At 36.6% G+C, this 27,664-nt stretch overlaps 1 protein-coding gene across 3 annotated transcripts in view; it reads left to right on the forward strand.

Annotated features, from left to right (window-relative positions):
- The window catches only part of LOC131225668 (acyl-CoA-binding domain-containing protein 4), a 37,578-nt gene extending 10,302 nt beyond the window's left edge, over nucleotides 1–27,276 (forward strand). The window contains exons 2-14 of one of the 3 annotated variants that reach the window (XM_058221234.1): nucleotides 2,070–2,250; nucleotides 2,454–2,531; nucleotides 2,608–2,727; nucleotides 3,711–3,777; nucleotides 4,081–4,142; nucleotides 4,382–4,521; nucleotides 4,606–4,732; nucleotides 10,372–10,486; nucleotides 10,608–10,696; nucleotides 22,974–23,057; nucleotides 25,838–26,164; nucleotides 26,484–26,543; nucleotides 26,672–27,276. In XM_058221234.1, coding sequence (XP_058077217.1) covers nucleotides 2,107–2,250; nucleotides 2,454–2,531; nucleotides 2,608–2,727; nucleotides 3,711–3,777; nucleotides 4,081–4,142; nucleotides 4,382–4,521; nucleotides 4,606–4,732; nucleotides 10,372–10,486; nucleotides 10,608–10,696; nucleotides 22,974–23,057; nucleotides 25,838–26,164; nucleotides 26,484–26,543; nucleotides 26,672–26,836 — 1,578 coding nt within the window. In that variant the 5' untranslated portion in view covers nucleotides 2,070–2,106 and the 3' untranslated portion in view covers nucleotides 26,837–27,276. The remainder of the gene's footprint in view (nucleotides 1–2,069; nucleotides 2,251–2,453; nucleotides 2,532–2,607; nucleotides 2,728–3,710; nucleotides 3,778–4,080; nucleotides 4,143–4,381; nucleotides 4,522–4,605; nucleotides 4,733–10,371; nucleotides 10,487–10,607; nucleotides 10,697–22,973; nucleotides 23,058–25,837; nucleotides 26,165–26,483; nucleotides 26,544–26,671) is intronic. The other 2 variants (XM_058221233.1, XM_058221235.1) reach the window with 2 other exon arrangements.
- Nucleotides 27,277–27,664: the final 388 nt, after the last annotated feature.

Genomic DNA, 27,664 nt, shown 5'->3' on the forward strand with positions numbered 1-27,664 from the left:
AATGATGGATTGTATGAGTAGCTAGTCATGCTTTTCAGCTTGACAAATGCACCAGGTACATTCATGAGAATGATGATGTAAATTCTATGACCATCTATAAGCAAGTTTGTCATCATGTAATTCGGCGACATCCTCATCTATATCCATTTACGAAAAGATCATTTGATCCATCTTTGCCAGGTGATGAAAGTATTACATCTCAAGAAACTCTACATTAATTTAAAGAAGTGTACCTTCATGAGTTTCAACGTAGTCTTTCTAAGGTTCATCGTATCAGCAAAAGGCATGATGGCTGATCTTGAAAAGATTAGGGCTGTTGTCAACAGGCCTACTCTCACAATTCACAAATATCAACAAGGTTTGCAGTTTCACGGGCTAGTGACGTTTTATCAAAGGTTTATCTAGAACTTTAGTTCCATCATGGTGCCTGTTTTTGAATGTATGAAGGCCATTCCATTTGAGTGGACCAAAAGCTGTAACAAAGGTATTTCAAGAAATAACCATCATGGTGCCCATTACTGAATGTATGAAGGCCATTCCATTTGAGTGGACCAAAAGCTGTAATAAAGTATTTCAAGAAATAAAGAGAGCAATGACTGAAGCTCTAGTTCTCAGCCTCCCTAATTTTGAAAAGGTATTCGAGGTTGTGTGTGATGCATCCCACATAGGCATAGGAGGCTTCCTCAGTCAGGGAGGACATCTAGTGGCTTTCTTCAGCGAAAAACTCAATGAAGCACAAAAGAAGTATTCTACACACAACGTGGAGTTTTATGCTGTTGTACAGGCTTTGAAACATTGGCGTCATTACCTCATTCATTAGGAGTTTGCATTCTATTCTGATCACAAGGTGTTGTGTTATTTGAATTCTCAAACGAAGTTGAGCGCAAGGCAAGCTAAGTAGGGTGCTTAAATGGTCGTAATGGCAATTACGGCCACCATTATTGTTATCAAATACCTTGGTTGGTCCAAAATCCATTCAGGTAGATAATATTTGCATTGTCCAAATTCCCGTGGGTGCCCACTTGTATATGCTGCAAACCTGCAACATGTGTATGGTGTGGAATATTCATGTCATCTACTGGCTTAATAGCCGAGCCTTACTTGAGAATGTTTCATATTTAGATCGTCTATTAAATTAAAAAAATTACTAAAATGTTAAATATGTCGCTGTGCCTATATTCTGAGATTCGGTGTTCATGAGAATCCAACTCATAGACATGCACCTGGACATGACTCCCATACCAGACCAGAGTACATTGGTTCATAGTGTGTACTTCCCACCCAGTGTTTCGAACAAGGTCAATTTTGATGGCATAAGGGAATCTTGATGATGCTTTGTGGCTATGACTATTCCTAATTGGCATTGTCTTTTGATAGAGATGTGCTATTCGCTGAGGACTTCGTCACCTTCGTTGCAATCAGAATAGGATCAATGGCGATGCTATAGTAGTTTCTCATTTTGTTAAGGATTCTAACCGGCTAAAATAATGGCACATTTCTTTTAAGGGTTTGTTGTTATTTATCACAATATCTGCCCTTCCTATGGCTTGTCATATACACAGCTAAGAATACTGGGTCCACTAAGCTGGAAGATTTGGTTGTCTTTGTTGTATATATGGTCTGGGAGTTGTTTTTAATGTATGATTGCCTTCAAAGTGTTGTCGTTGCATCCTTGGGCCTTCTTTTGTGAATTTCACCAATTTTAATTGAAAGTGAGTTAATGAATAGAATGGAATATAGGATTAGTGAGCAGAGATATGTATTGTTGGTTTGAGCTCTTACCCAATGGAAGGCACTTTTCACTTCAACAATGAGTTCGATTCTCAATTACCTACTCCAAAAAGAAGAAGACTAAGAAGAAGATTAGAAGGTACAGTGAAGTTAATGATATTTCTTCCCCACAGCCCCCAAACTTATTATTGAAAGCATGAGAGAGAGGTCTGAGTCTTCTGAGTCTGAGTCTGAGTCTGAGTCTGCAGCCTCAAATCTTATCCACCTTAGTTTTATGTGCACCATATTATCTGCTTGCATCAATATATTGACTTATACCTGAATTCATGAGTTTCAAGATTCATTGGACAGGTCATTGCTGAAACTACCTGGCCAATGGATTTCAATGGTCCATCAACAACTGTAATGGGAACTGAGGAGGTTGACAGTTATTACAATATTTGGGATTCACTGCTATTGGCTTATGATCAGTGGGTTGCACTTCCTATATCTGGTCAACGACCATCAGCTCGCTATAAGGTAACATCTAGACCTCTGTCTGAGTTTCTGGTCTAAACTATCCCCCCAATGTTATTAGCTTTTTACTCTTATTATTATGCTTTATTTAAGTTGGTTATTTGGGTTTCTATTAATATGTTTGGTGAGTTGATAGCGTCTACTACAACCATTATCGAGCGTTTACGATTCATAGTCAGATTCTCACTACAATCTTTGTACTATAGCATGCAGCAGCAGTGGCCCAAGAAAAACTCTATGTTACTGGGGGGAGTCGTAATGGTCGATACCTATCTGATATTCAGGTTGAGAGTATTTCCTGTCTCTATTTTTCAAAAGGCTATTCCAGTGTGCCTGCATAACATTTGAATGCATGTGCAGGTTCTTGATCTTAGGACTTTGACATGGTCTATGGTGAAGCCACATCCAGACCCGAATCTTGATTTGAAAGGAGACAGTAACTCACAGGAAATCCTACCTGCTTCTGCAAGTCATAGTTTGGTGAGTGTTGAGTTAAAGGGTGTTATTCTCCTTTATTAGTCACTATGTTCCTTCTGTTTCTGTTACTTTCTTGTTTCATATATGGAGTATGACCTTCACTCTTGTAATAGTTCCCAATCAATTTAATATTGTTTTCCTTTCTATAGATACAATTTATATCAGGTTCTACCAGTGTTGTCAAAATCCTATGATTTACGATTTGAGTCGAATATTAGGCAAAATGGTTTGAATTCCACCTTTGAATCCCTTTTTATATGAATCCTACAATTTTATGGATTTGAATCCTATTTACAATTCAAATTATACTTGTTTTCTTCTATTTTAAGCTTCACTTGGCTTTCATTTTATCTTTTTAAATTGGTGGGAGCTTTAAGAATCATTTAGAAATAACCTTAAAAAAGAAAAGAATCATTTAGAATAGATGTGTGTGTGTGTGTGTGTGTGTGTGTGTGTGTGTGTGTGTGTGTGTGTATTGTTCTTTATAAGAGATTAAATGATATACATTCTCTTCAATGTTAAATCGTAGAGCTTTCTTTATGATTTCTTACTTCTTAACTGGTCAAAACACCAAATTAATGTATGACTTATTTAATTTTTTTTATGGATGGTTACGATCATATTGACTTATGTATTGTGGAATGATGGTTAGAAATCAAAGTATCTTTTTTCTTCAGTTTATGAAATCAAATGGTGCTTTTCCAATGCAATTCTACATTCAAGAAAGGTAACAAGAACATAATTATTAAAGGATCCTTGTATGTTATCTAAGCAAAATTTCTTGAAAGACGAAAAAAAATGGTAAGAATCATTTAGTTTTTTAGTAATACCATGTCATGATAGTGTTATAGTTTTAAATTTTTTTTTTTTGATTTATTTATATTTTTCTTCATATTTTTAATAAAATCATAAAAAAATCTTACGATTTACGATATGATTTGTGATTCGATATGATTCAACCCCTATTAACATTGGTTTCTACACAGGTTAAGTGGGGAAACAAACTTCTAGTTGTTGCTGGACACTCAAAGGAACCCTCTGATACTGTGACAGGTTTATTTCCTTGAAAACCACTTTAGCTTCAGAATGATATGAAAATATCATTCAAAGGACTCTCTCTCTCTCTCTCTCTCTCTCTCTCTCTCACTCACTAGATGTATGTATGGATGTATATCCATATATGCATGTTTGCCTGTGCATTTATGTGTTTTCATCTCTGTATGATAGTTTCTTACTTTTGCTCTATTCTTGTGCTGCGTACCTGGACTTCTCGTAGTTTGGTCAATCGATAAGTCTGTCTGTATGATAGATTCTTACTTTTTCTCTACTTGTGCCACATACCTGGACTTCTTGTAGTTCGGTCAATTGATATAGAAACACATCGCTGCTGTGTTGAGAAGACCTCTGGAGAAGTTCCGGTAATTTTTTTTGCATCACTTTTGAATTCCGAATGCTTCAACAATTTTGATAATTGGGCACTGTCTGTATTTTGGATTGTAAGCTTATCCCAGTAATTTCTTTATATTGCATTCTTAATTTGGGAATACTGTCCTTTGTGCCATATTCCTCTCCTCTTTTTATGTGAAAGGAGTGGTAGTCAATCTTCCAATGACTAGTGGTGGTTCTTGGGTGTTTATGGATATATTGTCAGTTTCAGGTAGCTCGTGGAGGGCAGTCTGTAACACTAGTTGGCTCTAGACTGATAATGTTTGGTGGAGAAGGTATTAGCAGGAAGCTACTTAATGACCTCCATATTCTTGATTTGGAAACTATGAGATGGGATATAGTACAAACCACGTAAGTATCTGCTAGTTTACCTTTTTAATAGCTACTGTATATGCTTTCAAAAGATTGTGGATCCTTTTCTTGTGTTTTTCATAGGCAAACACCCCCAGCACCAAGATTTGATCACACAACTGCAATACATGCAGAACGGTACCTTCTGATTTTTGGTGGTGGTTCTCATTCAACCTGTTTCAGTGATCTTCATGTTCTGGATTTGGAGACTGTAAGTATTCCTCTTTTTGTGGAGATTGATGTGGTATTTATCATTAACATCATTGTTAGAAGTTTAATGTCCCATGAAGTTAACAATACATTGCACCTTCAACGAATGAATTGTTTATTATTTCACCGGCATTGCAGTTTAGATTTTTTTTTTTTTGGTGATCTGGAGTTGCTTGCATACTTTCTAGGGAATAATCAGGTTCTTGTGCCTGCCATGAAGGCAAGGGGATCCAAAGCTCATGCTGGTTATGTCTGGTCAAGTTTTAAATCTGAAGTACCTGACGTCATTTGGGTAGTACTAAAGGTGGTGTATAGGGGTGAAACTGGGTGGGTCCCGAGCCCAACCCGTGACCTGTTTCAACCTAAGAGGCAATCCCAGCTTGACCCAATTTGCCATCTCTTCAACCCTAACCCAACTTGGGTTGGATCTGGTTGAGTCGAGTTGGGTCAGGTTGCAACGAGGGCTAGACATGGTTTTGAATGTCGATATTAGCAGGCTTATCAGCCCAACAAAAAAATGATACGATACGACGTCGCATATTGAAATTAGGGTTGTATCAAGCCATACTGGTCAGAATTTTTTTAAAGCAAAAAATATGCTAAAATATTAGAAAAGTATTTTTAAAAAAATCAGATACCTAAGAATCTATCTTTTTTTTGTGTGTTTTGACCATGTATTCAATGGTGTATTGGACCATTCTTTTGTAAGACAATGGGTTGACCTGTAAGGTGTGGTGTTAATTTTTTTGGGTATAAATTGTTGATCTATGCCATATATTGCTAATATGATTATCTATCAACTATTGGACTATAAACTATTAAGGAAATTTTTTAAGCACAAGTTCGGCAGTATCAAGTGTATGCTTGGAGAACTCACATATGTAGAAATACTCAATGTTTTAAATATCAACGATATCTGTCGATATATCTCACGATATATCTTGTATCCCACCCGTGCGATATGAAACACACAGGTAGTGCTGATATATACCACATGTTCGATCTAATGAGCATTTTCAATTTTTGATCCTTTTTTTTTTTTTTTGTTGTTGTTGAAATTATGTTAAATCAGTGTCAAATGGTTATAAATCCATTGGTTCTTCATGGTTTGCATGAAAAATGATGGAGTTGGAGCTTTGATTTCGATATCCATTGGTTCTTCATGTTCTCAATGTTTTTTTTTTCCCCCTTCAACTAGCTATCAATTGAGACTGATTTTGAAGTATTTAGGAGTATTTGATGAAATGATAATCACATACACTTTAATTTCGAAATTGAGTGTATGTAGTATGATTTGGAGAAAATTGGGAAATTTTCAAAATTTTCAAAAATTTCCCAAATTTTGTGCAATTTTGCACTCCAAACATGAAATCAAGCATGTATGAGTGCCGATCTAGTGATTTGTTAAGTCCTTATCAATTTTAAGAAAATAAAATTATTAAAATATTATTTTTTTTCAAAATTCCCCATCAACCAGCTATCAACTGAGACTAATTTCGAAGTATTTAGGAGTGTTTGATGAAATGATCATCACATACAATCAAAATGTTATGCATTCAATTTGAATATGGTTGCATTAGTTCAGTTAGATAGTGTATAGCTTAGGACCCTATACAAATGAAACCTATTATGTGCACTTCCTTTTTAAGATGTTATGATTTAAAAGTGTGTATTAAGGTCCTTTTTGAACAATCCCTGAAGTTTCATTGAAAAATTCAACCATTTCCCCAATGTTTCCTTATGTTTCCCAAAAAGTGCGCTAAATTATCGATACAAATGATATATCCTGTGCGATAACCGATACGTATCTATATCCTAAGGATGCGATACGTAATGCGATACCGATATTTCGAACACTGGAAATACTTACCTTAAATGTTAATAATCTTAAAAAATAATACTTATCTTAGTTAAAAACAATAAATAAAAAAAATTGAAAATTGCCAAGAAAAGGTGAAAATATGTTAAAATAAATTTACAACCTTTAAATGTAAGAGAACTTAAACCTATGTTTAAATAAAATAATCTATCAATCTCCCAGAGAAATTTTGGAAGGAAAAAAATTAATAAAATACCTAAAGAATGGATAAAAATGGCTCGAACATAAGAAAATAATTTAAATCTAACTGTAAATGGTAGATTTATATTTATTTTTTTTTAAAAAACATATATTAACCTAGATCTATCATTCATAATCATATAATTTCTCCAAAATTATTTTTGAAAAAAATTAGAAAATGCCTAAAAACTCAACCCGAAGATAGAAAAATGTAGAATTCACACACACACACACACACACACACACACACACAGAGACATATATTAAATCAATGCATTTGTGAAATCATTAGATCCATAATGCTAGTAGACTCCCCAAGCATCATAAAATCAATATGTAGAAAAATGAATTTTCTTTTTTAAATTTATAGAAATTTGTGCGTAAATAAAAATAAAAAAGGAAAATCCCTAATGAGGACATCCGAGCAACATACTAGAGGAGAAGGACTAAGCTAGTCTCCTTATGGCTAGACGACCGTTACATGGGGCCCAGTTCGACCAGTTCGCATTCCTAGCCACGTTGAGGACCTCACGTGCATGTTCGTGCATCTTTGAGGACCCCACACTAGGGAATATGCACGTAGGCTGCATATAAGAAATTGATGGACACATCGAACCGTTGGATCATCATCAACGGACATCTTGATCGTGGACCCCCATGGGCCACAAAATAGTTTGAAATAGGACAAATTTCTTTTCATTTGGACGTTGTTTAGTATTGGAAAGTGGTTGGAAATATGTGATGAAGATAGCAGTACGATTAACAACTTCATCTTTTCTTCTTCTTCTTCTTCTTCTTCTTCTTCTCTCTCTCTCTCTCTCTCTCTCTCTCTCTCTCTCTATAATTATTTCTCCTGCATTAAAAAGAAAAAAAAAAAAAAGAAGAAGAAGAAGAAGAAAAACAAAAAGGAAGAAAAGAAAAGAAAGGAAGGAAAAAATGTTATTCAGTTCATCTGAAGAGAGTCTTGTGATGGGAAGAAGGAAAGCTTACAAGATTAGACTTTGCTCAAAATAGACTGAAGGGTTTATTTGGATTCATTGAAATATAATTAAGAGAATGTCATTTCCATGAAAATGGTGTTTCCATTGTTTTTGTAATTTTCTTAGAAACGTTGTTTTCGTTTTCTTCTCATTTTATGAAAAATGGCCCTTATTCGTTTCTTTGCCTAGACTTAAAAATGTCATTTTAAAGAAATTGAGGGAAATGAGAAAAAATGACCCCTCTTTTTATAAAGTCCCCACATGGTAGTCACATGAGCCACCACCCATCTTCCAAGTATCCAAAATGTACAACAATCCATCTTTAGGTGCCTCACATGTGCAGCATGTACCACTGTCATTCTTAAAGCACCATATGCCACATGTGCAACATGAGCCATTGCCCATCTTTTAGGCTCCCACGTTTTAATGTATGATACACCCTAATGTGCCATGCGCAACATCTACCTCCCTCATTGATGAGGACATCAGAGCATCATCCTATCGTGTCTACCAACGGAGGAGGAAGACCTCGACTGGGCCCCCAACTTCGTTGTGGCTAGACGATTACTAGGCGGGGCCCAACGGGCTGCATTGAAGACCTCACATGCATGGTTTGTGCATCTGGAAGACCCCATACTGGGAAGATGCATGTGGGTTGCTTTTATTGCAGTTTTTTATTGTTGGATTTCGTTGGCTGGCCCATTGGACCATCAAATCATGATGATTGGAGTGTTGGTTCTTTTGCACCACCAGATTATGGACCCTATGAGTTTTTTTTTTTTTTTTTCTAGTTTAGTATTTATTTTGGACGTATTGAACATTTTAGATTAGATATTAGTGTTTTAGATTGCTTAATATTAGGTGGATCAGTTCATTTGAACTAGAGTTGCAATTTTGTAATTTCTGAATTTGAAGATATAAAAGCTGGATTTTTTTTTTTTTTTTTTTTTTTGGGGGGGGGGGTGTTTGTTCCAAAGCTGAACCCTAGTTTTTGAGAAAAGAAATAAAGAAGAGAAAATCTTTAATGGCTTTGTAAGAAAGCCTTCTTGCATCTTTAGAGATTGGAGAGGGTGTGAGACCCACATGGAGCAATTCCACAAATATCTATATTTCGTTCTCTTCGATTCAAGGGTACAATCTCTTCTTCACCACTCATCCTCTTCTTTCCTTCTTCTTCCTTCCTACAACAAACAACCCATCCCCCCATCCCCCCCCCCCTCTCTCTTTCCATGCACATCCGTACACACGCACGTGTGATTGTACGGACAACCACGTGTGGGCCTCCATTCCTTTGATCTTTTCCCTCATTTCCTCTGTAAAACTCCCTACATTAATCCCTTAGTACCCCTATCTCAAAACCCTAACCCTAGGATTCCAATTTTGCCCGAATTTATCAAATCCCCAAATTTCCCCAAATCCCTAAATTCCCATCACTCAAATTCATAACCTTAGCTATCTTAAATCTTAATTCCCCAATCCTACATCAAAACCCCTCAATTTCCCATTCCCAATTTTAAACCCTAACCCTAAAAGCTTAATTTCTCAATTTTATCCTTCCTAAACCTAGCCATCCCAACCCTAATTCCCTCCAATCCTATCCCAATTTATTCAAACCCACCCCACAATAATCGGACAGCCCTATACCTTCAAATTTTTTTAACTTGATGCATTTCTTTTATGTGAATGTGAGTGAACCCTATGCTAGATGGGAGTTTTACCTATCATAGGGCCCTTCTTAACCCTATTTTATAATTAAGTACATTGTGGGATGCTTATGGTCTGAATTCATGCCGTAGTATAAATATGAAAATTTGAATTTGTGATGGAAAAGCATGATTTTTATATTTTAATCACTTGAGTTGAATTGTTTTACGATCTTACTATCGCCTATTAGTCTAGACCATTCGTCCTACATCACTCATCCTCAAACGTTCTACATGTGCCACATGGCCACGATCCATCTTTAAGCACTTCACATGTGCAACATGTGCCACCAACCCTCTTCAAGTGCCCCACATGTGCAAACATCCATTCAAGTGCCCCACGTGTCCATCTTAAAGCATCATATATGTGCCAATGTATCATGTGCGACACATACAACCACCCATTGTCAAGTATGTCCCTAATGTGCCATATGTGCCACTCTCAACTTCAAGCACCTGGGAAAAGTAAATTTTCATGAAAATTTGACTCAAAGATGGAAGGTGATGTGTGAGCTGAAGATGGACTATGGCACATGAAACATTGTCGCACATGATACCTTGGCACATGTGGGATGCTTGTAGATGGAGGTGGCACATGTTGCTCACTGGCATGTTGACACGTGTGGCGTATGTGGAACACTTAGGGATGGATGGCAGCATGTGGCACGTGGTACATTTGCACATGTTTTCCCAAACGACAGGTTCGGAAATTAAGAATTTTCTTTTCAGGAAAATCTTGTCGAATAAAAAAACCCATTGAATCCAAACTGGCCCTAAATGAAACCGGATAAATGCTAATGAATTCTGACAGCAAGAGACTTAGCTGCAGATATCTAGTAAAATGACCAAATTTGGTTTTGCTTCAATTGTTCAGCATGATAAGTCATCTTCATTGCAGATGGAATGGTCTCAGCCACAAATTCAGGGTGAAGAGGTGACTGCTAGGGCTGGTCATGCTGGTGCCACTATAGATGAAAACTGGTATATAGTAGGTGGTGGTGATAATAAAAGCGGTATGTTGAAATTAGTGATCATTTTATGATATTTTTGTTTGTTCAAGTATCTAAGGTGATTGGTTCTGTTCTTGTCTAATTTGCTATCTTTATGGGTTTATGATTGACATCTTGTTTACAGGTGCTTCGGAAACTCTTGCATTAAATATGCCTAAGCTCATCTGGTCAGTGGTTACAAGCATAAAGGGACGAGATCCACTTGCCAGTGAGGTTGCTTTCTTTCAGGATTTTCTCTGGAAAAAAGTGTTTTCTTTTTCTTTTCTTTTTTTTGAAAATTATTATGATCATCCCTTAAAAAGTTACAAATATGAAAGTATACCAAGTCCTTACCTTTTGGAGGCCCTCAATAAAATGGTTAATCCAGGATATATGCTTTGGTGAAATTGGTCTTGAGAATCCATTTATAAAGGGAATAAAATATGTGTCTAGTGAGCTGTTCTGATGGAAGATGGTGATTCAAAGAACTAATCCAAATTGTTGCATTCTGCATTTGATGTTTTCCATGTACAAAACTTATGAAATTGTCGTTGGGTTGTTTCTTTCTTTCTTTCTTTCTTTCTTTCAGTGTTTCTACTGCTCAGTACCTTGTACTGCTACTGACAGTTTATTCTTTCTGGTGCTCATGTTTTTTGAAGTGGTTTTGTACTTACGGCAATACCAATTTCTTCTTCCCTCGGCTTTCAAGTGCCGTAAACGGTTGCTAGCTTCTATTCTTCCTAGATGATGTTCAAACCATTTATGCTCAGTCTTGTCTCCTTCAAGTTCCACATCAAACGATGTTATCTCATATCTCTCAGCTGTCGTTTATTAACCTCCTTTACCACTCTAATATCCTTTTGATGCCTTTTATTTCATGACATTTAGGTTTCTGATCGGTCAATCTGTAAGGGTTGGCCACAGAATTTTTAGTAGTAAAGCAACAATGATTATTTCAAGTATGATGTTATATTTAGAGGGATTTTATGATGAAACTAACACAGCTGAATAAACGATGAAAGTGTACCTAATGCTGCAACGACAGTTATTTTGAAGATTTAAAAATACACAAAAATAGTTATCAATATCCTACTACTATTTCCTGGTATATCAGTTGTTGTGAAAGAAATCTCATGTGATTCTCCTTTTGAATTCCTCCCTTGTGAATTATAGACTTTGCCTGCTCTTCTAAGAAGTTTCAATCTGCTTTCGAGCCTTAAAAAAACACATTTCGAGGAGAATTCCTCTAAAGTTCATATCCAATTGAGAAGTTCTTCATGCCTTTCGCATCAATCAGCACTTACAGCTCTTTTCCTTTCTGAATGTTTTTAGAGCCTCACATCTTACAAGTTGCAAGTCATCTCTCTCTATATGTGTGTGTGTGTGTGTGTGTAGATATATTCTACAAAGCATTTTCCCAATGGAGGCTTCCTCTGAAGTTCACATCTAATCAATGAAGCGTGTTGTGCTCTTTTTGTCCATCATGGTTAGGGCCCATTTGCCTATCATGCAGAAGCCTAGCTCTTTCAATTCATCTGTATTTATATTTTGTTCATATTCTCATCATGGAGATGAAGACCCGGTTAGGAGTAAAATGGTGCAAGTTGAAGGGTAGAGCATAGTTGTCAAAATCCTATGATTTACGATTTGAGTCGAATCTTAAGAATTTTTTTTTGAATCCCACCTTGAATCCCATTTTATATGAATCCTACGATTTACGATTCAATTATACTTGCTCTCTTCTATTTTAAGCTTCACTTTGCTTTCATTTTATGTCTTTAAATTAGTGGGGGCTTTAACAATCATTTAGAAAAGGTAAATTACTTTCTTCTTCTTTTTTTTTTTTTTTCTTTATAGGAGATGAAATGATATATATTCTCTAACGTGAAATCATGGACCTTTTTTTATGACTTCTTCTTAATTGGTCAAAACACCAATTTGATGTATGACCAGTGTTCGAAGTATCGGTATCACTACAAGTTTCGCTGGTCGAGGATATGAAAACAATATCGATATTGCCGATTACTAGAGATGCAGGGAAACATTAGAGAAACATGGGAAAAATGGTGGAAAATTTCAGCGAAACTTCAGGAGATGCTCAAACACACATATTTGGATATGTAGGAATAAAAAAATTGCAAAAAGAATGCATACATAATAAGTTTCTATTTAATGGGGGGCTAAAAGCATATGTTGTTGTAAGAAATCAGTCCAACCATCCCGTCAATCTCATCTATCTATCCAACCATTCTACCTTCCATCCTAACATCCGTTGGTATTTCAGAATATCGATAACGCATGATATTTTGCCGAGAAATCATCGACAATTGAATAGGAGACGAAAGAATGCGGTCTCGATATCACCCACGTTGCGCTATTGTGATTGATAATATTGTTGACAATTTGATCATTGCATACAACCATATGCCCATAAAATAATAATAATAATAATAATAATAATTTGAAATAGAATTTTTTTTAATAAACAAATTTTTGGTGATATCGATACATTTGTGATATTATCAAAATATTGCCGATACACTAGCGTTATAAGCGACTTCTGGAATTTACGCAGTCGAAGATATTGGCGATACACTAGTGATATGAGCGACATATAGAGTTTACACAGTTGAAAATATTGGCGATACATTGGAGATATCAATACATTGGCGATACAAGCGACACTTGGAATTTACATGGTCGAAAATATTGGCGATATCGATACATTAGCGATACATCACTGAGTTTGGAATGATGGTTTGAAATCTATCTATCTATCTATCTATCTATCTATCTATATATATATATATATATATATATATATATATATATATATATATATATATATATATATATATATATATATATTTGTCGGTAAAATGAAAGGTGGAAAAGGATTCATGTAGCCAACCCCAATTAGTTAGTATAAGGGTTGGATGATGATAATGATGATTCCCATCTCATTCTCTTTCTTTTAGAACGTTTGTACTTTTTAATGAGTTTTGCTGGATAAAAAATTGCTAACACTTGAGCCATTCATGTAGCAAATATGATAAGAATTTTCATTTATTGTCTAGACTATACTTTTGAAACATCTGGATTTTTTTATTCCTATAAACATTTTACATTTCCTGTGTGTAAAATATTTTCATATATGCTGGTTAAAGTATACCGGGATTAAATTGTCAAGGGGAGAAAGATGAAGGTGAATATTGCTAAATATGGGCCAGAGATAGTACGGAGAGAGAAAAAAAAAAAAAAAAAAAGCAATATAGGAGGGAATCATAAATGGGAGAAAAAGATGGGAAGGGTACCAAAAGGGAAGAATCCCTTGCTAGTTTTCCCACCTTTGATTCAACAGGATTAAAACAAACCAATAAGGAGGGAAATAAAAACATTAATAGAAAGGGCCTTTCCTTCAAAGATGCAGTGCTGGGTAGAACATGTTGGGAAGATCTATCATTGTCAAGGCAAAAAGAGGGAGAACAACGGATGAACAAAAAAGGGGGAAGGACAAACATTAGAAAGAAAAATGAAGGATATAAATCTGGATTGAGGACGAGGAATTGACCTTAGTAATCCTCGATCCTTCGATAGTGTGTAATCAAAGTAACTAGAGATCATGGTCTTTGTGGTTGTAGAGGAACAAAACTTCCAACCAAGGTATTTCAGAATGGTTATGTAACAGCTGTAACATCCATCACATAATGATATAGGTCATAATGGAAAAATTGACCCATAACCGCCCCATAATGGTCCTGTAATGGTCCACCACGGGGCCGAAATAGGGTTTTTTCAAAAAAAAAAAAAAAAGAAAGAAAGAAAGAAAGAAGAAGCCATAACGGCTGTTACGGGGGCCATAATTGCCATTACGGCGTGCAGCATAATGATAATGGCGGTGGCTGCTATGGCCACTGTTACTGTTATGGAATACCTGCAGCATAATGGTAAGGGCGGTGGCTGCTTTGGCCACTGTTACTGTTATGGAATACCTTCCAACATCGCCATTATTGTTTGGGCTAGTCAGAAATGGGGATTTCTGAAGCATGAATTCTCGGCGAAGTCTCTGGATGAGGTTGGCAAATGGGTGGAGTTCCATGCTCACATAAACTGAGATAGGATTTTAGAAGGAAACAAATCCCTATGGCGTTCCCTGGTGCGGAAAATCCTAAAATGGGACATGTGGTCTCTATTCATCTTCAAAGAAGGATGGTATTGATTTTATGCCATCCCTTTGGAGTTGTGGAGCAATGAAGTTCTCCATGCAATAAGTTTGTGCATCGGAGAGGTGATGGAAATCGATGAAGATTCCAGAAGTAGATGATGGGTTTGGGCAGTGAGGATGAAATTAGAAGGAAAAAATCGGGTAAATATTGTGAATCAATCAGATTGAAATGTGATGATTTGGACTTCCTGGTTACCAAGAAAGAAGAACAGGCTGACAAAAGGAAGAATCCGTCATCAAAGTGCTCTGGCAAACAGGGCATGGAAGAAGGTAGACAGAATGGTGTACCCCGCAGGAGTGCTGATCAGGGAGAGTTGGGTGGTAGGTTTCTCGAGCCGTTCAATAGCCAATCGATTGAGGACTCATGCAGTTCGGAGGGGGGAGCTACAGTGACACCAGCGGGGGCATTTAATGTGGATACAGCCTGCAGGAGCTTTGATCAAAGAACCAATCAATCAATTGATGACATATTTAATACAATAGAGGCAGCCACTGTGACTCCTACAGATGCATGTACTGTAGACACGGCATGCAGGAACCTGAGTTTGGATCCAGAAGGCAATAGCTGGCAGCCCATTTCTAACAGATGGGTTGACGAATGCGAAAAGTTAAATATCAGGGGCAACTCAGTAATTTCAAAAGACTCAGAAAGCTCGCATGTGGGAAGGAAAGCTGTGAAAGAGAAGCATGCAAGAGAGATGGTCCACTAACAATCAATCAAGGGATGGAGATTGCATGATAGATATAGGGGATCCTCATGCGGAAGTTTCTATAAAAGAAAACTTGGTGGAAAGCTGGTATAGCAAAGTAAGGGCATCAAGTTGAGCGCTAGTTGCAGAAGATGAGGTGAAATTGGTTCCTTACGAAGACTCCCTATGCTAAGAAGGCTGGGTGTATGGACAAGAATAATAGGTTGTGCTGGGAATCGAGAAAAAATGCAGAGACTGGAAGCAAAGTAGGCCATCAAACATCGTCACATATTCAAGTGATTAAGAAACATCAACTGGAAGATGGCACAGATTCCTCTACAGATAGCCAAGCAGGTTGCAGCAGAAATGTGAGAAGTGAACAGGCTAAGAACTGGAAGGAAGACGCAGCATGGGACCAGCCAGGAATGATGCTGCTGATTGCAGAAGAAACTAGGAGTGCAGAAATTGAGGACTTCCAAGAAATCGGTAATGTGTCAGTGTTGTAGTGGAAGGAGTAGATGCAGATGGATCCAGGAAAAGGAGGTATGAGGTATGTTGGCTGACCAGAGTATTGGGAAATCACAGAAGAAAGTTTTATAGTAGGAAGGACAAAAGCCAAAGGGAACTGACCCACTTAAAGGAGCCAATTAATTATAACAAAATACAGCAGCGTTGGAGGCGGGGAAACATTCAGCGAAAAGGGTGGGGTGCAGGATAAAAGTTTGGTTTCTCAATGAAAATCCTCAGATGGAATGTTAGGGGGCTTGGCTGTCCAGAAAAGAGGGCAGTGATTAAGCTGGTTTGCTGTAGCAATAAAACAGACATAGTGGCATCGCAAGACAAAAATGTCATTACCAAATGAGGAGTTTTCACGATTAGTTTGGGAAGCAACTAATGTAAAATGGGAATGCCTAAATTCAGTAGGCTCAGCTGGTGGAATCCCGGAGGAATGGAAGTTAGATGTGTTAGATGATTTAGAGGTGAAGCTTAGGGCCTTTTTAGTCTCCATTTTTTTTTTAAGGAAAAGAGGAGCAGCTTTATTTTTGTGATATATGTGTTGTATGGACCGTGTATTCAAAGTGATTGAGTGACAAAGTCAGTGTGGAAGACAAATGGCAGTTGCCATGGTGCATTTGCAGAGATTTTAACATGATTCGATTCTCTTTCGAGAAGTTGGGGGGAAGTAGGATAACACTGACCATGAGACAATTTTCATAATGGGTGGATAAAAATGATTTTACTGATCTCCTGCTGGAAAGTGGTCATTTTACTTAGACAAATAATCAAGAATAAGTGGCGCTGCCACATTCGGACAGATTTCGGTCATCACTGGAATTTATTTATTTTTTATTATTATTTTTTATTTTTTTATTTTTTTATATTATTATTATTATTATTATTATTGGGGGGGGGGGGGGATATCCATTTGTGCCCCATTCAATGTCAAATCATTGCCCAGTGTTTCTGGATACAGAAGATGAATGCTGGGGGCTGGTACTATTCCATTTCAAGCTAATGTGCCTGGAAGAGAGCTTCTGTGGAGTTAGCTAAAGGATGGTGATCTGAGATGATGGTAGGAGGCAAGGTTGATCAAAGGTTGATGCGAAAAATGAGGAAGCTAAAACACTTAATCAAGGAATGGTGGCACAACAACTTCATGGAGGTGGAAGGTAGGAAAATGGAAATTCTATAGGAAATTCAAGAAATGGATCAGAAAGGGGAGAATGCAACATTGACAGAGGTAGAAAGAAGGTAGCAAGAAGATTTAAAATTTGAATTTGAAAAAAGTTTTTCAAAAACAGTTACGGCCGCTACGTAATGGTAATGGCGGGACTGTTACGCATTATAGGGCCATTATGGAAAATGGCCTGTAACAGGCCGTTATGGGGTCAACAAAAAAAAGGTCATAATGGCCCGTATTATTACAGTAGTAGCGGTGGCCAAGTTATGGAAAAATGGCTTCTAACGGTCCATTACAAGGCCGATACAAGTTTTTCAACTATTAAAAAAAAAAAAAAAAAGTCGTAATGGCCTGTATTGTAATGGTAAGAGTGGTGGCCACGTTATGGAAAAATAGCCCGTAATGGTCCATTACGAGGCCGATACTTCTTTTTTTTCAGCGAAAAAAAAAAAGAAGAAAAGAGGTTGTAATGGCCTATATCGTCAGGGTAACAATGGTGGCCGTTATGGTGAGGGAAGAAATTTAGTGGTGGCAAAGATACCACACTCTTTGGCTTAAAGTTGGAGATAAAAATACAAGATTCTTTCATAGTGTGGCCAATGCAAGAAGGCAAAATAAAATCTCATGCGTGGTAGTTAATGAAAGAAGATTAGAAAAAAGACGATATTTTTAAGGCAATTGTTGAATTTTATGCAGCAACTCTAAATGGAAGGAAGGAACTTTACGTGATGGGTTAGATTTCGATCACATCGATGAGAGAAAAGCTTATTAGCTAGAAAGACCGAATAGTGAGGAGTCAAGGAAGCTATGAATGAATTGGGAACAGAAAAGGCACCGGTCTGGAATGGTTTCCCAATTGCATGTTTTCAATTCTGCTAGGAATGGTCAAAGGAGATTTGAAATCGTTTCTTGAAGAATTTAACCACATGGGTATAATCTCAAGAAAGACGGGTGCAACCTTCATAGTCCTTTTCCCAAAGAAAGAAGGGGCAGAAGAATTGTGAGACTTCAAACTGATTAGCCCACTGGGTAGCCCATACAAAATCTTGGGAAAAGTTCCAAGTAAGAAAAATGAGAAAGGTGCTAGGGCGCATCATTTCATATTCTAAAGGGGCATTCGTGTTCAGAAGGCAAATTATTGACGACATTCTAATTGCACATGAACACATTGACTTGAAGTATTAATCTAAACAGGTGGGTATTTTATGTAAGTTGGATACGGAGAAGGCATACGACTATGCAAATCGAGAGTTTCGGCTTAATATTCTTAAGAGAGTGGGGTTTGGTTTAAAATGTGACCATGGATAAGAAACCGCGTATCTTTAGCTTTCCTTCCGGTTACCATCAACTGTATTTCGAAAGGTTTTTTCGAAGGATTTAGGAGTGTACAGGAAGGGGATCCACTCTCCTTGTACTTTTTGTTGTTCTTACGAAAGCGATAAGTCGCACGCTGGCTAGGGCAACAACAGTGAGCAGTGTTTTCAATATCAGTATCAATAGATGTATCACACCCTTGGTATACGAAAACATATCGGGTATTGCACGGGAAATATCGAATATATCGCATAATCTATACTTGTTTGTGGGAAACAATTCAGAAATTGATCGGATTTTTTCAATGAAACTTTAGGGGATGCTAAAAAAGACATCATTACTCACTAACTTTTAGTTCATCATATAGAAGTGATAAAGTGTATTAAAAATCAGTTCGTGTAAAATAATAAATATGGAAGTCACTAATTTTTTCTATAATTCATATCACTTTCAATGTACTAAATGTCTTACAATATATGGTGCATTTATTTGAAAAAAATATATATATTTTTAATTATTTCTTATAATTTTTGAAAAAAAAAATAAATTTAAATTTGAAAATGAATAAATGAGTGTGGCTGATGTTAGGATCCTCATAGGCATAAATACAAAATATTGGGCATATAGAACATCTAATTAATCTAATTGTTTTAAAATAATTTTTTTAATTAATTTTCGACATTTTTAATTAATATTATTTTTTTCAAAATTTTTAAAAAGTTTCATCAATTTCTAGGTAAGCTCCAAGCACTCTAATATGATGTTTTCAAGCTCTAATTGCAAGTTAAATGGATGAAATGGGAGAAATTTTGGATTTTCCCAATTTCTCCCATTTTCCCTAAATTTAAGAATCGGATGTTAGAACCTTTGATTGAGCACATAAAACATACAAAATCGTGGATTATGAACTTCATTCCACTGGCTCTAAGTGATTTAAATAAGAAAAAACTCTTCAAATTCGGAAAAACTCACCAATTTGGGTTCTAGTACCCCACACTCTCTGATCTTGATTTCCAACCCCAAATCCCCTTTCCTCTTCAAACAATCGAAAAGGATCGATTGATATTCCCTTAGGAATGTAATGAAAATAATAATAATAAATAAATAAATAAATATCAGAAAACATGGTTTTTTTTGGGTTTTGTTTTTTGGAAAATTTCCAATTTTTTTTGCAAAGGAGGCTGACACACTTGAGGTATCGTCAATACGTGTCGACGATACAAAGTAATATATAACGGCTATATTTTAAAAATATCACAATGTATTGATATATTGTATCGATACATTGCGTATATCAACTGATACTAGGAAGTTTCCCAACTACAGCCCAGGATCATATCAGTACTGTGTGGTATCGATAGTATTGGTTGATACCATCGATACTAAAATCAGCAGCGATGTGTGTGATAAGAAGATTCCCGATAGGAAGAGATGAAAATCACATATTGCTTCTCCAGCATGCCGACTACACTTTTGTGAGGCGAACAGAGGAATGGTAGCAAATTTGAGGAAGATTATTACATGGAGTGAGATAGAATGAGGTCAGAAGGTCAATTTACAAATAAATTGAGATAATGGATGTTCAATTGAATCAAGAAGGGATTCAAGAATTAGCAAGTATGTTTGGATGCAAAGCAGGAAGTCTTCCAACAACTTATCTTGCCTTCCGATTGTGTATAAAATCTGCGAAAAGGTCATGGGACTTGATAGTAGAACGGATTGTCAATGTGGAAGCGCAAACATTTGTCGATGGGGACCCATCTTACACTCATAAAGGCAGCCGTCTCTAACCTGCCTGTGTATTTTATGTCACTGTTTAAATGCCCAGCAAGCATTAGAAAAAGAGTAGAGAAGTTGCAGAGGGACTTCCTGTGTAGAGAGATGGAAGAAAAGAAAAAATTTCACTTAGTGAATTTGAAGGTGATATGCAAAGGAAAGGATGAAGAGGGATTGGCCATTAGAGATCTTCACAGATTGATCTTGTGCTGATTGGGAAAAAGGTGGTAAATGTTTGGGAGTGAAGAGAATTCTCTTTGGAAAAGAGTTATTGCTTGTATGGGACCCAAGATGGTGGATGGTCTGTTAAAGAGTCCTTATACCAGGCTTCAGTGAGTTCAGAAAGCAGTGATTTTAAAAAGGGAATTTTATTTTTTTTAATGAAACGGTGAAGGATGTAGAATAAAGTTTTGGGAAGATCCATGGTATGGAGGTGTTCCGCTTGTGATGTGTATTGCAGGCTCTGCTGTTTCTCATTGATGAGGAGTGCAAGTCTTGCATCACATTTCAAGAGAGAAGATGGGAGATGGTTGTTGAATCCGATTTTTTGCCAGAATCTTTCAGATGAGAAAGTTGAAGAATCCACTCCCCTCCAATGAAAAATGCAGCTATGTGAATTCGAGTTGGAGAAGAAACATAGTTGGATTGGAAGGATGAACCGAATGGAGCATTCTCAGTCAAATCCTACTTTAGGCAAGGTATTCCATAACATTAATGGCGGCCATAACGGTCACCACCGTTACCAATACGATACAGGTCATAACGATCTTTACAGATTTATTTATTTTTAAACTTATTTCGATCCCATACGGACCGTTACAGGTTAATTTTTCCATAACGGCCATTACGCCTCCGTAATGCTTAACAGTTACCACTTTTATGTAACAGTTTTGGATTATCTTGACTTTGGAATACATGGCCAATATCTTCAGGCTGGAATCGCAGATTTGGTGATTTCCACAGCTGCCAAAGGTCTTTTGGTTGGATCATGGTAAAAGGTAAGCATCTCGCTGTTGACCAGCTTTACAAAAGAAACATGATCATTCCAAATACCTGCATCGTGTGTCTAAAAGATGCAGAAACTTGAAATCATCTTTTTATACATTGTTCTTCAGCAGCAAATATTTGGAATCGGGTGCTAGAGCCATTCGGGGTCTCATGGGTAATGCCACAATCATTAGATGCACTCATGTTGGCTTGGAAGGGGCAGGTTTGTAGTAAAAAAATGGGTAATACTCAGAGATTGGGCTTCTTGGCTTCGAGTTGGTCCATTTGGAAGGGAAGAAATAACAGAATATTCTCCAAGAAATCAGAGTTTGATAGAAATAAATCTTGCATAGGATTAAAGGTCTATTCTGGCTTGGGCCTCTGGGTTACCTCACCTCAAAGGTTGTAAGCTAGAAGAGTTAGAGGCTATAATTTAGTAGTTTGGGGTGAGTTGTAAATTGGGGGGGGGGGGGCCTCTTTGTATAGTCTGTTTTTGTTGTATTTTGTTTTTTAATCTAACGAACTTTACCGTACAAAAAAAAAAAAAAAAGAAAGAAAAAAAGAAAAAGAAAAAAGAAGAAGAAGAAAAGAAAGAAGAGGGTATACACAGCACTGTCTCAAACCTTGTTTCCCATCTTCTGGATTTTCATTTTTATTTTTTCTCACTTCTTTTGAGTTCAGATCTTCAAACATGGAAAGCGAGTGATTATATTCTTCTACATGCATTCTCCTACTTCGTTATATTGAAAACTTATCAATATGGGGAACCACATGGATTGTCAAACTATATTATGTTGAAAACCTTATTCTGGAAGAAAGTTATCTTGTCAGATGCAAAATGAATTGCCAACTTCCATATTTCAGGATAGATCATCATCACCGCTATAGCCACATGCCAGCTATTTGGAGTCAGATCTACAAATACTATTGGATCAATAATGAAGATTCAATAAATGAATTCTCATGATTTGCTAGGCAAAGGTTTGACCAATGGCTACACACTTGACGTCAACACCCCTCCAGGTTTGATGAATGGCTGCATACCCAAGGCGTTCCAAAACGGTAACGGTGGCTGTAATGGCCACCGCTGTTACCATTATAATACGGGCCGTAGCGGCCGTTATGGCCCTTGTATCGGCCGTTACGGCCATTTTTTATTTTTTGAAAAAACTGTTACTGGACCGTTACAGGCTGTTTTTTTGTAATGGCCGTTACGGCTGTTTCGACCCCATAACACGTAATGGTTATGACCATTACAATTACGTAACGGCCGTTACATAACCGATTTTGAATACCGTGTGCATACCTGACATCAACTCCCCTCCTTAACCCAGGTTGGCACCAATTGCAGCAGTTCTAACAGCAAGAGTTAAACAACTACATAAAATAATAAAATAAAATAAAAACTAATTTTGTTTGAAAAATGTGGCTTTGGTACAGTTTTGGTCAGGAGTGACCAAGACCAAAGGTACAGTCAAGCTTAATGGTACTACTGTCTAAAATATGTACATCACACGTAGGTCCCATTGTAATAAATTTCTCAACTTTAAATTGTTGAAAGAAAGATCTCCCTCAAAGAATTAAAATAAAAATAATGAGGAAAAAAAACCAGTTTGGACATACAAGTTTCACCAATTATATCATATAATGGCTTGGAGTAACAATTCCATCAACACTGTAAGTAAATTCGAGGCTGTCTATTTGATCAAACCATTTTAGATGAATAACAAGAAGCTTCTTTGGATCAGTCTTCTCTCTAGCAAAATACTATGAACATCGATTCTTTCTGGATAGATATAACTTTAAAATTATAGTTTCATAACAGTTGGTTCTTGATAGGGTGTAAGTCTGTGCTCGGCAGAAATAAATGGAGAGAAGCTCCTGGTCGCGTTTGGTGGCTACAATGGGAACTATAACAACGAGGTATGTACTATGTAGGATTTTAACACCAGGCTGTTTAAGTTAAATTTGAACTTTATTTCAGAGAAAATTAGGTGTGAAGGTTGTGCAAGTCCTTCATTATCTCCTTTAACTTTTTTCTGTTAATCTTGATCCTGCCTTCATCCTGTAGATCTAATGCTAAAACCACTTTCAATAAATTACTGACAAATTCTTATGTAGTAACATATGACGACTGCCTTTGTTTTGACATGCATGTATGTTATGCATCTATATATGGTGAAATTATGGAGAAGTTTTGCACTCTGTTATGGTATGGAGGTGGTAGGGCCCAATGAAATCTGATTAGCATTAACCATAGTTAGCAGAATGATGTACGGCAAATGATGAGTTGAGGTTTAATACAGTTCTGATTCAATAAAACAGAATAAAAACTGGATATTATGCATATGTACCTGTGTGTGTATTTTATATTTAAATAGGGTTAAAAGAAACAAAATAACTTCAGTTAAAATTGTTAAAATTTCTATATGCATAAGCAATATGTATATTGGTAATCGGATCATGGGTTAATGTTATTCTTTCTCTATTAAATCCTTCCACCATTTACTCATTTGTCTCAATGGTGGCAACCATCCTTCCAAAATAAATGGTGGCGACCACGAATTATTTATTTATTTTTTAGATAGGCCCCAAAAGTGTTTTTTTTTTAAAAAAAAAAAAAAGAAAAAGAACTCAGTTAAAAAAAGAAAGAAAAGAAAAAAGAGTTTTCAATCTCAGGAAAAAGAAAAAGAAAAGAAAAGAAAACGTGACCCGCCCCCTCCCCCCATATAATAATAATAATAATAAAAAAAAAAAAAAAAAATTTCCTTTTACCTTTTTTCTGAAATATGCAGAGTTTTAAACTTTTAGTCATTTATATGAGTTTTCTTTTTTTATTTCTTTCTCTTTATCTATTTATTTTAAAACGGAGTTTTGCTAACTATGGTATTAACTTGCTACACCTAGCTTTCTAGTTTGGCTTTTCAGACAACTCAGTATCCCTGCTTTTCCTAATAAAGATAGGGATTAATTCTGTTGTTTAGCAATCCATGATCTGTGGCTTAGAATTTGGAGAGCAGTTCATGGATTGTGGTGAAATGCCTAAATATTATTCCTGGATTTCACAAACTCCATATCCAAGTTGTTTTCTATTCTTGTAGTGTCTCATATCCAGGATATTTCTCTTTCAACTACGCCTCTTATTCCTGAGAAAGATGGATATTGGCATCTCTAGACCATCCATGTTATGCTTCCCCTGAAGTCTTTGTGTAAATCACACTCATATTATGAGGGTTATGGGACAAGATTCTCCTATCTGTTAAAAAAACTGTACTGTACTGGATTTCAATGCGACTTTCATAAAACAAGGGCCGCTTCCACTCAAATTGAGTGAAACAAAATCAATCTAAAAGAAAATTCAACCTTTTGCAGCACTTGGGCATAAGCAGCAAAGCAGAGAGAAGTGGAAAGGGAACTTACTGTTACATTTTAAAAGACAAACAGATGCAATACTTAATTATGCATATCATGGAAAGATCTTGTGTTAGCACGTGAATATATGCCTTTGTGTAAAGCCCTGAAAGAACAAGAAAGTTATAAGGAGGAGCGTTCTTGAAGGGACTGGAACATTTGAAAGTGCTTTAATATGTATGACTTAAATTCAAGACCAGCCATGGCACAACTATCCTCCCTTACCAAAGAGATTACTGTTGTTTGTTAATTTAACTTAATGGTTTGCTAAAAAATTTAATTCATATGAGGGAGGAATTATAAGATCCTGGACTCAAGGATATATTTGGAATTTGATTTTGTGTAATTGGGGTCATGGTTCCATACATGGACCCAGTCCCAAAAATCATTGATAATATAAGTCTATACTTTCACATTGTGGTCTGGAAATAGACAGGTAAGAGGAATACATGAAGGGACCCATATTCAACTGAAAGGCCCAAGTTTGGTGGATAGGATCTTTTAGGGAATGGTCCGACCATGGTGGGTCACATCTATGGCTCAAAAGCAGAAAACTAGACTTGAATCAACTCGAAGATCTGCCAAGTCAAGTCAATTCAAGTAACTCGCATGAGTTTTTTTCAAGTTTTTTCCTGAGTTTCTCAAGCAATGATTACTGTTTAATTTAGTGATGTGCAGTGAGTTGAGTCAATTTTTGCAGAGTTCCATCAAGTTCTTCCTAGTTTTTCTCAAGTTATGTTCGAGAGTCATGACCAATTGAGATTTTCTCGAATCTTCATGAAATATGATCTAGTTGACTTTTTCGAGCTTTTGGACATGGTCACATCAGGGCAAGGGTAATGATCACTCGACCACAGGCCCCACTCGTACATACTGAAAACCTGAGTATAACATGCATATTATTGTGTCCAGGATCCCATAATTCCTCCTTCCTCCATGTAAGGACCCAAACCCAAATGCAGAAGTAAAACCGAGATGAAGAATTATCATGCTAGCATGTGTGCCTGATGTTTCTGGATTTAAAATTCTGTGCACAAATAAGATTTCATTCTAAACTATGAAAAAACTCATTCAAGCATTGAACATCTGCAGTCATATCAATCTCTTAAACAAGGTCCTGCATTCAGTTTTTTTTTTTTTGTTTTCTCCATTGTGGGCCATACTATTGTCCAGAGCATTATGTTTCAAACACATTAATCACTGTTATTCAACTTAGTCTAATAATTTCCACAATGCATTTACTAAAAGTTTGATATTTTGATGTCCGAGTCTCTTTCTGCATTCGACTTCAGGTATTTGTTTTGAAACCCAAGCCAAGGGATTCATCAAAGCCAAAGCTTTTTCAATCGCCTGCAGCAGCCGCAGCTGCAGCTTCTGTTAAGGCTGCATACGTGTTGACGACCATGACCACAAACAAGCCATATGTCATGAATGCGGATGATGTGACTTCCAGGGAAATCATAACTGGAACCTCTCCACAGGACTTCACATCGGATATCAATGCAATTACAACAGAGAAGAAGACGGTGGAGTCTGCGCTCACAGAAATACGGTTGGACAATTCTAGGCTGAAGGGAGACCTAGATGAGATGAACAATACCCATGCTGAATTATCCAAGGCAGGCAAATTTCTTATCAAATAAAAAGATTTGTGAACAAAACATGTCCCGCTGTTCATTGATTGTGGACAGGAATCCCTATGCACATTTCCTAAAGTTGGCGGGAAGCAGGAAGTGAAACTTGAATGTGAATAGGTTTCCTGCCTACCACCATTTGACGTTGGGAAATGTTTGATAGATAATGTCATTTCTACCAATTGGAAAACACGAGTGGTGCTAAAGTATATAAATAATAATAATAATAATAATACTAAAATACAAATTAAAAATGCAATTGAATTTCGGGACTCTTAACCATGTCTATGTGAATTTCATGAAGGAACTTCATTCAGTCCAAGCTCAACTTGCAGATGAGAGATCAAGATGCCTCAAACTGGAGGTATCATATTATTATTACTATTACTATTACTAATGTTGTTTGTTGTTTTTATTTTTCTTGGTGTTCTTTTGGACTGGCTTTTCCATGTAAATTTTTTTTTTTTCTTACTAAAACATTGGGGCGTTTAGGTACAAATTACGGAACTGCGGAAAAGCCTGGAATCTTTACAAACTGTTGAGCATGAGTTGCAGGTGCTTCAGGTTCAGAAATCTGCTTCAGAGCAAGATATGGAGCTTGCTGCTGAAGAGCAGGGCCAAAGGTCTGGTGGTGTTTGGAAGTGGATTGCTGGGTAAACCCTGAACAAAATGCAAGCTTCCTACAATTGAATTGGGATGAGATGATAAAGAGCAAAACAAGCTTGTGAGAAAAAGCATGTTGTCCTAGTTGGAAATTCACTGTAACCAAGGCTGTTGCTTGATTTTTTGGCCTCAGTTGTGGACAAATGGGACCATGTTTGTCTGCAGGATCAAGCTGATTCCTAAAATGTTAATCCAATTTTTTGTTCAGGCTCAGGTTCAACTGAATATATGAACCTAAGATTGAGTTTGGACTTTGGAAAGGCACGGTGTGGAGTTTGGAATTTTCTGTTAAATCAGACCAGAATTTCCATATAGTGTGTTTCTGGTACAAGAATAAATGAGTACAATGGTAAGGTGACTGGCAATGGGAAGGTACTGGAATTTCCATGATGACCTGATTGCTATTAAATAATCCCCTTATACATCATTTTCTACATTTGCGTAATTGATCCTACCAATTTCTTCAAATGTGATGCATGAAATATTCTATTCTATTTAGGAACTTTCAAAATTCAAATGGCTTCTACCAATATGTTGTAATATCTTGTTAGGACCATATATGTAGTTCTAAAACATGATGACTCGATTCCAAACTCACCTGAGTCAACTCTATTCAATGAGATATCGAGGTCAGTCACTAAGAAACTCCCTGACCACCTTGAGTCAGGTCTGATTTGTTGAGACTCGTTGAGTGAGCAGAAGGGCCAATTACTTATCCCTACACACTATAAATCAATTTTGTCATTGTTTTACTGTTTTTAATACTGATAGCAATTCAAATATCTAATGTTACTAAAAGCCACTTCTTAGTTTAATTATTAA

This window comes from Magnolia sinica, chromosome 14 (assembly GCF_029962835.1).
Source record: "Magnolia sinica isolate HGM2019 chromosome 14, MsV1, whole genome shotgun sequence".
Classification (NCBI taxonomy): Eukaryota; Viridiplantae; Streptophyta; class Magnoliopsida; order Magnoliales; family Magnoliaceae; genus Magnolia; species Magnolia sinica.